Below are 16530 nucleotides of genomic sequence, written 5' to 3'. Positions count from 1 at the left end.
TTTAAATGATTTTAGCAAATGGCTGCAATATAACAAAGACTAAAAAGTTTAAGTGGGTCTGAATACTTTTCGTACCCACTGTAATTTCTAAAATGATATTAGAATAAATTCAGTTCTAAAATGTTATGATATGGAAAGCCTGAAACGGATCACTGCAGGTATATAGACCTACACAGTAGGCTATCAGTCATCAGCATGATTATAATGAGAGAACTTGTTTACAGTTTCAATGATTTAGCTAAATCGTGCTAAAAAGTTTAATTTATCCATTTCTTGTTTTAGTTAGGCCTAAATAATGGGAGCAAAATTATACAGTGCCTCACGTTGTACTAAAATAATGGAAATAATTCATAAAATAGACTAGCAACAATTTCTTAATTGGTGAACAGATATCTTTTCCCCACGTAGTACTTTGTCAAAATAAAGGACAGGTAGCAAATATTAAAGTATGTGCATGACAAAAATGCATGCTGTTATATTAAAGGAATTTTAATATATAAAGTAAAAATGTATTTGTGACATATTACATAATGTAAGAATATTGACATTTAGATTCCATGTATGTAACCTAGGCTGAAATAGGCTACCGCTTTTAATGATCCAATGCAAAGTAAACCACCATTTCTTTAAGGTAATATAACACATGATTTATATTATATAAATAATGCTGCACACTTGTTAAAGGTTTCAAATCTAAAATATTGTGTAACATTTAGCTTAGCATAAATATAAGCACAGGCTCATAGACTTGACATTTATCCTGCTAACTTCATAAGTACTAAATTTGCATTGGTGAATATGAAATATTTTATCTAGGCCTACAATGTTTTTCTTTCATTTTCCGCCAACTGCAGCCATCATATGTAACATCGGCGAGGCAAATCTGACGGCTATTTGTGAAAATGCACTTTGAAGCATTCACTTGATAACTTGTGGTTAAAGCGCCACTCAACGGTCAAAAGCTGCAAATGCATTTTGCAGATGCGGCGGCACCCACGGCGGTAGAAAGCACGCTCTAGTTGGCCACCTACTGTGTGTGTGTGTGTATATATATATATATATATATATATATATATATATATATATATATATATATATATATATATATATATATATAGATGTGGATGTGGGTGTGCAATACAAATATGTGCAATAACCTTATACTATTTATCACTTTACATCCTAGTACATCCCTACAACTTTTCTATTCATATTCTACAGTATTTTATCTATAGCACTCCTGTATATATGTATCCTGTGTGTGTGTGTGTGTGTGTGTGTGCTTTATATAAATTTATACATATGTGTATTTTATTCACACCTTTTTTATTATCTGTGTTTTGTTGTCTTTGCGGACTGGAAGCTTGTGACACTAAAACAAAGTCCTTGAATGTGCAAACATACTTGGCAATAAAGCTCTTTCTGACTTCTGATATGCATGTGTAATATATAGTAGGCCTACTACAGTATATATTAAAATGCATATTTTTCAATTAAAGAGACTTAAGAAAACTTATAGAATAAATATGGGTTGTTTTGGGTTCTTTTGGTTTTTTTGTTTTTTTTGTGTTTTATTAATGGTTTTGAATGTTATGGAAGTTACTTAAATGTAAATTGTTTTATCTAGGTATACATTAGAGAAAGATGACTTTACTTATTGATCATGTCTTCCCTAAATGTAAATGTAAAATGCATGTTTTCTAGCGTGGCTGGATGTTGGAATCACGTTGTTTGCATTCGCTCAAACTGATTTTCTGAAGTCGTGATGCGGACGTTAAAAAAACCTAACTTTGTTAGCGCAAGTCCCGATCACTGTGAAGTGAGAGCGACCAGCCGGCAGAGGATTCCACTTGGTCTTAAAGCCTCCCTCGAATGGCTATGTTCACAAATCAAACACTTGTCAAAAAAGAATGATTAATTCTCAACTTAGAGTTTGGTATCGTATGGTCTAGGTGGTCATACAGTATATATGACTTAAAGCCTTAAATACGGGACAAACTGCGTTCCGCATCACTTCTGTATTATACGGAACGGTTGGCAACCCTAGTCTCCGCTGTTGGTTTTAATTAAGGGTGCTCCAATCAGGATTTTTGAGGCCGATCACAGAAAGCAGTATCTGCCGATCCGATCATCGATGCCGATCTTTTTAAAGCCTTCTTTTTTCCATGTAGAATTATTTCTAGTGATGATCCAATAAAGATTTTTAGACATTTAATCAGGTCCTGAATTTAATTTCTGAAAATTATTCCTCTCTAAGGTGACTCTTGTGAGAGGATTTTTTTTTTATTTATTTTTTTTTTTTATTTGAGGGGTGGAGGAGGAATTTTTTTTTAATCAAAAATATAGATTTATCTCACCTAAATGTTTGATCATGCACTGTATTTTTGTTTTTACAATCGTGTAATTGTTGCGCAATAGCTTACACAGCGCAAGCCTGATTTTGTGAGCTGTATGTGAGGTTCACACATACTCAGTTTGCAGTGCGTATGTAGTCCAGAAGCAGCACTTTGCTTTCACAGGAATCTGCTCCTGGTCTGTGGCTGTTTACCTTAAACACAACATTAATCCATTATTTTGATTTCAAATCCAAACATTGTTACTTAAAATGCTTTTTCAACATTGCGATTCTTTTTTTACACAGTACAGTAATACAATCTTTCATCTATTATTCAGTGCTTTTTACATTTACATTTACTTTAAGATTTATATATTAAGTTGCTGAAGCAAAACATAAACTACTTTTCTTACGTTATATTTAAATTTTTTTTTTTACATTTTATTTCAGATATTCTGAATTTTCTTTTGCATTTAAAACTTTATTACTAACAATCCTGCAGTTCATAAAGAACTTTAAGAACTTTAAAATTATTGCCTTGTTTATCTAAAAGTGCTGTTTTCAACAAACGGGCAACAATGCGTATTTTTTCAACAATGCGCTGTTACTTTAATTCAGCACGTGCAGCACAGCTAAAAATAGACTCGGTAAGGAAACGATCTCTGCACTGCTGCAGACACACCACTCCTAAATGCACTGCCAGACCGCAACCGTGTGTGCAGTTTGAACGATTTAATCCGTTAACATGAGCGCACAACCGAAAAACATGCACCACATATGCACTGCAAACAGTGTGAACCTGGCATTATTATGTGTGAGCATTGCAAGTGTGCATAAGTCCACGGCCTCCAGGAAATCACGTGAGCGTTGAATGGTTTAAACACTGGCAAGAATTAAAAAAGAAAAAATGCAATTTATAAACTTTAGTGACGATGCGACACTCCCTCAATAGTGCAAGTGACAATTCCTGTGTCAACTGTGCAGCGTGCAACTCACTTATTTATAGAGCAGACGCGATGTGATTTGAAGCTATTTGCATTTTGAGAAAGAGAGCGCGCTGTGATTCATTATATCTCACAGAAACTTTTTCAAATTACTTATTTAATGAAAAAAAATTATTGTACCTCATCTTCAGCATTATAATTATTTCACCCACGCCGGACAGAGACTGAGACGAATCTGCTGCATGTTGAGCCAAACCTCTCACGGAAGGCGCCTCATCAGCTTGAGATTGGTTTTATGAGATCTGCCTTTTTAGAGACCACCGATCAATCATCCCAAAGCGAAGTAAGTGGTGAAGTAAATCCACACTTTGCTGAAGAAGTGTAAGCAAACTCTTGAGCACCAACAACAGTACCATATACTCAACCATTGTTGTGTATGTTTGTTTGCACTTTCCTTTAAAATTGACACGTACTGTGCATGTCTACATACCTAACACGTACTCAAACACGCATATCGTTAATGTTTTCAAAGATTCCCGTATTGGATGTTTACACAGAAATGATAATGGTGGTGTTTCAAAAACTTTAAAATATGCATTTTCAGTCCCCAAAACACCGCTGTGGTGTAAACGAAGTCAAAACATAAAAAGTTTCCTGTTTTTGTCTGAAAACATGTGTAAACGGTCCCCTAGTAGCAGAGCTACTGCAAGGAAATCCATTTATCCTTTGTTGGAAATTCCGCATTGTCGAGGAGAACGCAGGTCACAGCTGCTTAGCAGCGGCCTATTTTATACTGTTTAAATTATATAAGCCTTAAAGCTCTGCATAATTAAGGGCGTGGCCACAGGAGTGACTCGCGGTGATGCGCTGCCAAGATGGCGATGGCACGCTCAGCCCACTTTGAGCTTCAAAAACACTCTTCAGGAATCTATGGGTGACGTCATGGACACTACGTCCATGTTTTTATACAGTCTATGGTCTATACTCGCTGTGCTGTGCCGCTCATGTCCTTTGTAGACACGGTGAGAGCCATGCAGATGCACGTGAACTCTGAATTCCTTTCACTTCCGCTACTATTTGTGCCTGAAATGACACATACGCGTGAAACTGTTAAAATGCATGTCTCTGCAAGTATCCTTGTAAAAACAGTTGCTAAGGTGAAGGTAAACAATTAAGAAAGAAAGAGGATAATATATTCACAGCAGTTTATTGTCCTTGATGCTATTTTTTTTAACAAAACACAGGGAAAAATAACTTTTGTAGCTTTAACACAGATTTATTAGATTTAATTTAAAAGTGAAGACTATGCAGTGCTATTTTTCATTTGATTATTCAATTTCTGTACCTGAAACTATTAGACTTGCCTTTGCATAAGGGTTAGTTCACCCAAAAATGAAAATTAGCCAATGTTTTACACACCCTCAAAGCATAGGTGTATGTGACTTTCTTATTTCAGACGAATCCCTTTAAAAATACAAAGCACTGTTTATTTCATTTGTATCTTTGTTCTATTATATTTATCTATGATTGTAATTTGTTTACTTCCTATATACTGATTTACTCACCTACAAAAACACCCCAATCATTGATTCTTTTTTTTTTTCATATTGCAATAAATATCACAGAAAAACATAATATCGCAATGTGAGGTTTTTCCTATATCGTGGAGCCCTACTTCTTACACATACAATTCAAAAATAACTGTACCCTTTCTGCTTAATACAGACCTACCAACCTGTACGCATTTTGCGTAGCGGCTACGCATTTTGACCTCAAAGTACGCTGGTACGCTGATAATTTGTCGATTAGTCTCTAAACTACGCAAAAAAACTACTGATACCTCTGTCCACTCGCGGTATTCAAAACAAGCAACAGAAAAAGATGAAGAGTTCATCCAATCAGATCCTTTTTATTTATTTATTTTTGGTTTTGCATTTAAATAATTTCTGCGTTTTATTTCTCTCCTAGTAGCCTATAGTGTATAGTTTCAGTTCAAATCGGCTCGCCTCGTCAGATGCTCTGACAGAAAGGCTGCGTGTTAAGCTGACAGGCTGTTTAATGTGTTTGAGGTGTGCTGTTTTCCTTAATGCATAACTTGCATTTTACAGGTATATTCTCCATCTGTAAATGTTAAAAAAGCCATGGAAATGTTTCTATTTTGCTGTCAGAAGTGCGTGAGCTTTTGCTTTGCGATTCTCCGCTAAACCCCACAGACTTTTAGAACGAGCGCCGCCGCGCGCATGTGCGCCAAACAGGGAGCTCAATAAGATAAGAGCGCAATAACTGACTAAAATATACATTTTACTGAAATATTTGTAGTTGGACAATAAATGTGATATATGTCGAATTTTAGACCTACAAGTAAGTGTATTTGTTTGATAGCACTAACTGTGAAGTAATGGGGTAATCAAAATAGCCTTTTTACTCAATCAGTCTGTGCTTTTTATTATTTTCATTTTTAGTTTAGTAAATAACTTCTGCTTTAAAATGATTTTTTTTTTAGGTTGCAATATTACAATGTAATGTGATTTTAACCCTTTTTTGCACATAATATATGCCTACATGCTTACATTCACTTTACTTGTTTAATCCAAATATAAAATACAGAGATTTATAGGCTACCGTGCACTGCAAATCAGCCAAAAAGTACAAGATATTACTTTTTGCTCATATCACCCAGCCTTATACAGAAGTGTACTGGAAGTTTGTTTTGTTTAGTTTTTTGTTTAAATAGCATTAAAAAAAAACCTAAATAGCAAAAATGACCTAAACAGTTACGGTAAACTGTAATATTTGATATTAAAGATGATGAACAGGAATCCATATTGAAGTGTGAATGTGCTTGGACAGGATAAAAATAAGCTCTTTCGCTACTAAGAAAATACCCCTCTGGTGAACATTATAGACCAGCTGAAACCCCACAAAATATTACCCCTTCAAAAAGTTCCCTTAAAATCCCTGTAAAGGCAATTTAAAAAAAGGTCTATACACATTATACATGTTAGAAATGTATTGCTAAAACATATTACAAAGACTGTGAACTGTAAAACACTGAACTGTGGAGTTAGAGCATTAAACAGTTTCTCACCATTGCTGTGATCCGGAATTTTTGGGGCGGGGCTAAAACGGGGGATTGATGACGCACTGCGTCCCCCTGAGCTCCTGGCCCGCCCCTAACAATATAAATAGAGCACATTCGCATCAGTTCGCCGTTTAACTGCGAGTTACTGTCATACTGTTACTTACTACAGCCTACAGTTTGCTGGCTATGCCTTCGTCACTAACGGACAAATGCTCCTAACAGCTTAATAGCTGTTAGGAGCATCCATTCCAGCTGTAGCGGTGACAATTGAGTGTGGCGACTGCAGCTTTCCCGTGAGTGGGCGTGGTTTCAGCGCAGCCAGCGGACACGCCCCCAGCGTTTGAGAGCTGAGACTACTGCTCATTTTTTTGAGATTTTGATAGCTTATTTTATATACTTACCAGCTTTTTTTATCATTCAAATTTTGCTGGGTGGCTAATAATAAAATTTTCTGTGGTATGACAAACTCAGAACACATACTTAAATTTGACTTTACAGGGACTTTAAGTTGCCAGTCTGATATGATTCTCATTTCTTAAGTCTTAAAAGTGTATTGTAATAACAGTCATATTTGACATTTCTCTCTGCTTCTGTTTCTTTTTCATAGTGGAGGGTGGAAGGGTCTTTATTCGGGACTGGAGGACACATACACTGGCACAAAGCTCTAGAGTGACCTCCAAGCGCAAACCCCCTCCCTCAGGTGCCCTGAAGACCCGGCTTTGCTGGTTTCACACCCATCATCCCCACGGATGCCCTCTGCTCCGTGAGCACTGTGCCTTTGCTCATGGAGAGACTGACTTGAAAAATCCCCAAAGATGATTCGGACCTGAACAATAGCTTGTTTTTTGCTCTATTAATAGCATTTGACCTGACATTTAGAAAAAGAAAGATACTCAAATAGATTTGTTTAATTTTTAATTATCCAGAGTGCACCTTTTTTCTTAGACATTAGGTTTATTTTTTTTATTTATGAAAGTAACTGAATTTATTTCTATTGTATAAGAAACATGTTAAATGAATCATGTCCAATCGCATCCAGACTTTATTGTACAATAAATCGTAAACTTTTGGCAGGAAATCCACCCACTGGAGCATGAAGAAGCTTGTGTTGAGCTGAGAGGCATATGCTGAGAAAATGTTAGAGGCATGAATAATTTGGAAGGCGGAGTTGGGGGTTGGACCATCTGTAGGTCACTGCCCCTTTGCTCAAATGTAAGGGGACAGGATGTTCCTCTTGTGGGGGTCACTTGAGGTCAGGGTCTTTAGGTGTGATTTAAACAGAACAAACATTAGATTAGGTCACAGTCGCACATCAATTTATTGAACTTGGTCCATGCAATTGGCCCAACAAAGGTATGCAACAGTGTCCGAAGATTTCCTGCACATTCAGTCTTTTCGGTACGCAGAGTTGTTTATTTTCAATTAACTCTAATCTGACTCCATTTTGTTATGACCTCGAATTTAGGTTAGAATGCCAATTATTGATCATTTCTAAGATAATTTATCTAAATATGTTTATTTTATTTAACTCTTTAATCTTATTGAATCTCATTAATCTTATTCCAATAACACTTTGAGTCTCGTACCGGCCGGTATACGGATCTCATACTCACAAACTTGTCAGTCTTCAGTGCTTCCCACATGTATGAAATATACTTGCGACGGTAGCCGGGTGGAAAATCCTCCTATTACCCACGGCACAAAAATGGTCTATTACATGTGACAAATTACAAATAATGTGTCATTTTTGACAATATTTTTTATTTATTTAAATTAATTTTAATTACATAGGCTACTATTACATTTAATTACATACTTATATTATGCATTATAATATAGATTGTAAATTATGCTAAATTACAGCAGTTCTCCTTACTTTGTCATAAGTGTCTCTCTCAGTGAATGGGACACAGATTTTACTAGTAACATCTATATTTTGAATAATATATGTCAAATAATGTTGTTAGTCTTGGGTAAGCATTCCAGCCAGAAATAGTTTACTATGAATGAAATGGAAATTAAATTAAATACAATTAATTGTGTAACCAAAATATCAATAATGTCCAGAAAAAAAGATGATAAAAATAAAATAAAACTTAAAGTGTGACTTTTAAAGGGGTCATATGATGCGATTTCAAATTTTCCTTTCTCTTTGGAGTGTTACAAGCTCTTGGTGAATAAAGAAGATCTGTAAAGTTGCAAAGACTAAAGTCTTAAATCCAAAGAGATAATATAGCTACAAACAGCAATTACGGGGTTCAAGCACATGAAGGCCTCTTGGCCAACCTGGATGTATGGATGACAGTTAAACACATCCAAAATGGAGAATAGGCTCACAGACAGACACACACACTGAAATTAAATGATTAAACTACTTTATTGATACTCTATAACAGGTGTCTCCAACACATCACTCGCGAGCTACCAGTAGCTTGTGGCCTGACTGAAAGTAGCTCGCCAAGAATACTTTTTATCCAATCAGAGTGAGCAAATATAGACTGGTGTTCCACACCCTCCAATGCAAATAAAGTATTTTAATTATAGATATTAACCATTATTCTTATTTATATATGACCATTCAGGTTAAATTACAATATAACAGAATAACAACCAAAAATAGAAAGAAAACAAATTGAAATGACGACGTTTCAATCAAGTACGTCATCACGCTTATTAGGCTCCAAGGCAGTATTAGCTTAAAAACTACTTGTGTCAGAATGAGTAAGGAAAGCGGACAAGAAAAGAAAAAGAAAAAAATCTATTATTTTCACGAGGAATGGGAGAGTGAGTTTTTCGAAAGATGAGCGAAAGATGTTTGTGCTAAATTTGTGGCACTAGCGTTGCTGTGGGTAAACGATGCAATGTGGAGCACCATTTCACTCAAGTTCGAGGCACTGAATAATTTCGCTCCCATTATTTAGGCCTAATTAAAACAAGAAACGAATAAATTAAACCTGCACGATTTAACTAAATCATTGAAACTCTAAAGAATGGACTGATTAATAAAATGTCCTCATGATTAAACTCAAGTTCTCTCATTATAATCAACGAAATACACACAATGTAAAAAAAAGAGCTTCAGTAATTGACAACTTCAGTGTTCTGAAGTAATTGTAATTTTAAGTAAAAAAAAAAAAAAAAAAAAAATTATTAATTAAAAAATAAATAAATTGCAGCTGCATTTAAATGCAGGTTTGTATAATATTCCTTAAAATATCAGTGCAAGATTTGCTCGGCGCATGATGCAGAGTGCTAGCAGCATTTATTCTTATTTGTCTACATATTTTATCTTCTTTACAAATTTGTTTGGTTTTATTTTGGATAATTGCATGTAAAAAAAAAAAAATTGCTTTGTAATGCATATACAAAATGTGAATTATTATTCATATTGAAGTGTTTGTGCAAAAATTATTAATGCGCATACATGACAGGGAGGCGCTGTCTCGGTCACGTGATTTTTTTCCTGATAATGAAATAACTGAAAATTGTGGTGTCTCACATACATGAGAAATATATCTACAGAAAGCTTGAAATGTATTTTAAACGAATCAATTCAGAACGAAAGCATTATGTAATCTGTGAAGGTTGTATTTCTCTCTAAAGGCGCGTCCATGTGGAGAGAGCCAGCACTGTGAATTTCATCTCGCAGCCAAGCCAAGAAAACATTTGTTTATTAATAAATAATTAAAATGTCTCCTTTTTCACAATTATTAGGCTACTTCTGCCTGTGCTTTGTGGCAAACTTAAGTGCATGTGTTTGAGCGCGGAATATATTAAGGCTCATTATGGATTATAGATGTTAATTTAATATATACCTGCGATTAGTTGAATAATGACAAATGAACGACTAGTAACTAGAAAAATCTTACATGGGAGGCAGACCTATTAAATACCCTCTAGACATCTCTGTTAAAGTTTTTAAAGTATTTTATACGCGTTTGCATAAAATTCTAAAATTCTTCTTTCAGAATGGTCTGTAATGGAGAGATGTCTTACACTGATTATTCCTCTGAAACACAAAAACGAAAATTGAAATAAAATTGATATTTTATGTTTTGAGAATGGCCAGCCCTTCTCTGCAGATATTGTGCTTCTGGTTTGTGCATTTTAAATCACATAAAGTCTACAAAATATATAAAAACTCTTGTGTTTTGTGTCACGTCTGTAAAAAAAGCCTATTAAACATGTTCATAAACGGATACTTTACTGATGTCTGGACTCTGTTTGGGATTTAGAAAAACTTAAAGAGATGGTTCAATAAGGCTACATTCTGTGAAAATTTATATTTCACACTCTAAAAGATATTGTATGGACGCAACAAAATAAAGCCGCCGACGCTCCACTCAGGGCTCGTAGTTCTGATTGGGCACAACCCTCCCCCGCGCGTTTGAGACACGCTGCCAAGCAGAGTATGAGCGGAGCGGTGTGATTCTGACTGGAGCGAGGAGGATTTTTTAAAAGCTTCAAGAGCGCTCCAGCACTGCTCCATCACGAATACAATTCATGCCAATGGCCCGTAATATAACTGCATATTTAGAAAGAATTCACATGATAAACACATTTAGCTATAGCTTGATACACATAATCTCTCCGATCAGAAGATTATAATGACGGCAATAGTCGAGCGGGATGTTACAGGCTAGTACTCACGGAGTTTGTCTTCCTTTTACTGATTATTTTAGGGTTAAAGCATGATTTAAACGGATACAATCGCTTTCGCAATAATGCATTCAAACAAATGTAATTTTACAGTGCTGCTTCATCTGTAACTGATTTTGAAATCTGTAAGAAATGCTTCGATCTGTAGATAAAATAACTGACGAAAATGTACTGTTATTTTCATCACAAACAAAATTTGCACAGCAGAAAGCAGTTATACCTTTTATTGCTGACAATGTTATTAGTTTGGCGTTTGGTAGGAAAAAAAGTTTGCACACAATAGCCTAATCCCCTTTGAAACTCTCCTGTTATTTTATTTTTATAGGCTACATTATGAACATAACATTTCAACTTTATCCACGGAGCGATTGCGGAGCAGTGTTTCTGGTATCAATGAGCGCGGAGCGGAGTGATTATTAAATGCTCGGAGAGCGGAGGGAAATTGTTGCTGCTCCACTCTCACATATTCTGTTTCGCCCTATATGAACAAGACCGTCCCATGTAGACACGGTTAGACAGTGTCTGCTATATTTACAAATAATTGATATAAGAAATAAAAATAAATACATAACCTAAACCAGCGGCATAACGAGAAAATATATTTACACTTGCTCTGTCCTACGTCCATGACATGGACTCACTGCGGAGCTGGCAGTTTTAATCTGAACAGCTCTTAACGCCGAGTGGATGGTTAGATGCATGATGGGCTAGTATTAAAAAATAAATTAATAAATAAAATAAATGTCTTTCCAGCATTAAGGTAATAACATTAGCTACTGCTTTTTAAATCATCTTGTTTCAGTTATAAATTTGGTAAATGATAAAGAATTATATTAAAACTTGTTTTGAACTTGTTTTGTCATTTGAATACTGATTTTAAGAAGGGAGGCAAAACAATCGATTTAAATCGTAAATCGGATTTTTGGTGAAAAAAATCGGGGATTTTTTTTAGGCCATCGCCCAGCCCTAATGCAACAGGTTTTTTTTTTTGTTTTTTTTAGTTAAGGCAACTTCCTCTGAAATTAAGTTCTAATAACTAATAACTTTATTGCGCTTTACAGTAGTCAACATTTGAAGTGGATCAAACCTTTCTTTAAAGTTGTTTTAAAACCAATATGCCTATGTCCTAAAAAACCTGTTCTGCAAGTTTGACACTGTCCATATGAAAGACCAAGAGATTCACACCTTTATCTCGACCACCACAAGCTATACAGAACTACCCCCAAACCCCCTCCAGCTGAACTGAACTCGGTCTGTTTCTGGGCTGTGAGGAACGGTGTGTTGTCATCTTACTGGGTTAAAACATGCCTGCACTCACATCAGCTGTACTCTTTTTATTCATTATTTTCCCGCAGCCCATATTATTATTGTCACTAGACCAAAATAATAACAAATTCTCAATTGATAATTAATCATTGTTTTTGAGAAAATCGTAGACGTTTGTGAACGTAGACGTTTGAGGCAGGCTTTAAGACCAAACGCAGTCCTCCGTCAGCTGCTCCCACTTCACAGCGCTTCTCGGGCTAACAGCAGCCTGCTTCACCGTCCGCGGTTTGATTTCACAAAATCAGTTTGAGCAAATACAACTTACTGATCATGAGCCCAACATTTAGCAAGGCGGGAAAACATTCAGTCTACCTGAAGAAAGAAGTATTTCATTGAGCTAATGCTGTTAAATAGAGAGTAAAAAAAAAAAAAAAAAAAAAAAAAGTTTGTGTTAGCCTATTCTTAAACTTGGAGCTCATTATACAAATAGTACAAGTACAAATCCAAACACCAGAAGCAACCTACACTCTCTAAGTGTTGTTTCATTGAAAAGTATGCATATTTATTCACAGGCTATATGGTTGAAATAACAATATCCATTGTTTAAAAAAATGCATCATAGAAATGTTTCATAGACCTTCAGTTGTTATGCTTTAAAATCCTATGGACAGACATAGGCCTATATTATTGTACATTACAAATATTTGGATCGTCCCTTATTTTCTTAAAGAGTAAATACTTATTTCCTTCAAGAATAAACATTATAAATAAAGAATAAAAGAAAGAACCTCTATTAGCCCTTATTTTCCGTTTCTGAAGTTAATTTGCAACTCTAATGATGATGTGACTCCCCAGAAAGTGGCACGTTCCTCAAAAAAAAAATAAAAAAAATAAAACCTTGTTAGAGCTATGTGAGCGATTAATAGATTTAAAAAAGAAAAAAAAAGTGTGTGCTTGGTTTCCGAAATGGAAAATGAATACAGCTCGTAAAAAATTATATGATGAAAAAGTCATGATAACATTATTAATTCATAAAAATAATTTAAGCAATTAAAACCTTTTTTTTTTAAATACCATATTCAACTTGAATTTCAATACTATTAAACTGACTTTAAAATCTTAAGTTTATAAGTTGTAACGGTAAAATGTCACAGTGCATGTTAAATAGTCTAAATGAACTTGTATCTTGTATAGTATCTGAAGACCTTGATTGCATGTTAGCATAAAACTAACAATATAGTTTGACTTATTTTTTTTTATTTTTTTTTTTTAATGAACAATTCCTGTATATAATATGTGACAGCAACCTTTATATCAAACATTTTGAAATCATCCACAGCTGAGCATCTCGGGAGGCAATGTGAATGCGCATGCACAAAGTCAATTTCCGGATGCAATGGAAAAATAAAGCTGGATAAATACATACATGAAACTTGTAAATAGTTAACAACATAGCCTAGATTAGGCCCATACTCTGTTCCTAAATTTGTTAACCCACAATAACACATTTTAACCGATTAATCACATATTTTCATTTGCTGCATTTTTTTTTTTTTTTTTAATAAATTAAATTTGTGGGAGTTGCATTTTATTACATTCAGAAATAAAACGGCAGGCCCAATAATGCTATAGGCTAATGTACCAACAGGATATTTTTAGTTCCCTTCACTTTACAACAAATCCTTTAAATTCAACAAATTTATCAGAACAGAACAAGAATTACAAATATATAATTCTAATGAATAAATACAATTGCAGTATATAATAATATAGGCTTATAAACAAAACAAAAATAATAATTAAAAATAATTTAAAGCGATACATAAGGTTGGGCTTATCTCTCTCATTCGGAACAAATCCAAACATGTTGCCCATTTGAAGCTAAATTGTTATTCACGAGGTAAAATAGGCTTTGGATTTCACACGTGTTTCAGTATCTATGCAAAAAAAAAAAAAAAAAAAAAAATCATAATGAGCAAAAATATGCCCAAGTGGACCGCTGCTCGCGCCGCATGGCTCGGTGAACGACTGTTTCCAATGAATATGTGCACCAGCGCGATCAAAGTCACAATTCACAATTTTTGGTCACACAGTAAAGGCATAATTCAAAAATGCAAAGTGTTAGCAGTTTGAAAAATCAAGAATAATTACAGAGTTAATAAGAATTATTTGTAAATGCTGGACCGTTCTCATTTTGCTCTGCAAATGGAACCTGAAGATTATTTATTTATTTATTTATTTTTAACCAAGAATGAACCGAAATGAAAACATTTAGCTTTTAATCCGTATATATATATATATATATATATATATATGCCTATATATGTAATGACTGTTTAATAACAATAGCATCCCAGACAGCAACAGTGTTGGCCCAGATCTGGCCCGTGTGAAATCCATGCGGGCCGGATCTGGGCCGAAACTGCTTGCTGTTAGGGATGCATAAGAGCCTTTGTGTAAAGGTCTTTCTTTAATTTTTTGATGAATAGACTGTAGCCTAAGACTATCCTATTTTTTAATGGCTTTTAAAGATGTTATAATTTATATTATAATGTTGTTGTTTTACGTCTTCCTTTCATTTTACAATTCATTCAGTTCGCAATCCGTCCCTTTGCGCCACCTGGCGGTAGTTTTGCGAATGATTTTAACACGCGACTGATTTTAACACGCGACTGACTTGCAGTTAACGCCGCGGCGGTATTACCCATTTTGGTTGTCAACCTACTGTACTTCACCGCTTTATTTCCTTGCTGAGTGAAATTAAAGCTTTTATGGAAACAAGGGGGGAAGACACCAACTTGTTGTCTGACGCTGGGTGGCTGCTTGACCTGGCATTCTTGGCTGATGTAACTGAAAAACTGAATCAGCTCAATCTTCAGTTACAAGGTAAAGACAAATCCTTATGTGAAATGATCAGTGCTGTGAAGGCTTTTAAAGCAAAACTGTCATTTTACATTCATCAACTGAAGAACAACAGATTGCAGCACTTCCCTTCTGTGTTAAAAATGTTAGAAAGCTACGCAGGTGCAACTGAAGTTTTTGATGTACTCAAGTACTGTGACCTTCTGTCCAGGCTTGGGCAGGAATTTGAGGAAAGGTTTGGTGATTTTGAAAAACTTGAGCCATGTGTGGTGTTCATTGCCAATCCTTTTATGTAGCTTGACGTTGATAACATTTCAAAGCAGATGGCTGAACTCTTTGATTTCAGTGCTTTAGAGATGGAGATGGAGGTAATTAATCTCCAAAATAATATCCAGTTGAAATCTCAGCAACATTCGCCAAATTTCTGGTGTCTGGTAGACCCAGGAGTCAACAAGTACATTCACCAAGCTGCACTCAAAGCATCTGCTTTATTTGGTTCTACATACCTATGTGAAGCAGCATTTTCTGATATGAATGTGATCAAATGTAAATTCAGAACAAGACTGTCAGATGATTTAAATGATTGCAATGATGCCTCTCTTGTGGAAGCAATGCAGTGTCAGTCAGCTCACTAGATGTAAGAAAATGCACATCATATTTGTGTCCCTTCATGAACTTTTATCATTTAGCATGCATTCTTATTCATGTAGCATACATGAGCAGTTCAGAATAAAGTCCATTTTCAATTTCACGGTTGTTTGAATCCCAATTTAATTTACTTTGAACTTGACTTTTATGTAGATGATTTCTCTGATTCTGTTCTATAAAATTGAAGAGTAATATGAATACAAAAAAAAAAAAAAATTTCTCAGGTGTATTTCAGGTAGTAGTTTGGCTCATTTGAGAGTTATGATGAGCTATAAATACGTAAGTAATTGTTAACTGTTATACAACTACAGTATGATTTGCATACTACTGTTTTTTTCCATGAAGAACTGTATTCTCTGATTCTGTTTTTTTCCCCCACTGAGATTAAATGGTGATGTGTATATAAAAACTCTTTAAGGCATGTAACAGTTTGGATTGTTGTTTATTTAATAGTTATGACACATTATTTAAGAGATATAAGTACTGTATAACAAGGGTAGCTCTCAGCCACTTTCAGTTTAAAAAAGTAGCTCTCAAATGAAATAAGGTTGGAGACCCCTGCTCTATAAGCATATTCCCACACAGAAACACACATACACAGACATACATGCACACATTTTGTTGCAGATATAGATAATTGAATTAAGTGTTAGGTGACACAAAACTTTTTGCAAGTCTTCTCTTTTTAGGGGTGTATATGTCATTTTCAGGTTTCACTGTAACCATGATCTGAC

General features: G+C 34.9%; 1 protein-coding gene across 1 annotated transcript in view; it reads left to right on the top strand.

Annotated features, from left to right (window-relative positions):
• LOC109102839 (probable tRNA (uracil-O(2)-)-methyltransferase) overlaps nucleotides 1-9216 on the top strand; it is a gene marked incomplete at its 5' end in the record, with an annotated part of 58059 nt that extends 48843 nt beyond the window's left edge. Inside the window, one exon of the mRNA XM_042761380.1 lies at nucleotides 6969-9216. Coding sequence (XP_042617314.1) covers nucleotides 6969-7180 — 212 coding nt within the window. The remainder of the gene's footprint in view (nucleotides 1-6968) is intronic.
• Nucleotides 9217-16530: the final 7314 nt, after the last annotated feature.

This window comes from Cyprinus carpio, chromosome A7, assembly GCF_018340385.1.
Source record: "Cyprinus carpio isolate SPL01 chromosome A7, ASM1834038v1, whole genome shotgun sequence".
NCBI classification, from domain to species: Eukaryota; Metazoa; Chordata; class Actinopteri; order Cypriniformes; family Cyprinidae; genus Cyprinus; species Cyprinus carpio.
The sequence above is the reverse complement of the archived record's forward strand: the minus strand, read 5'-3'. Positions and strand labels throughout refer to the sequence as shown.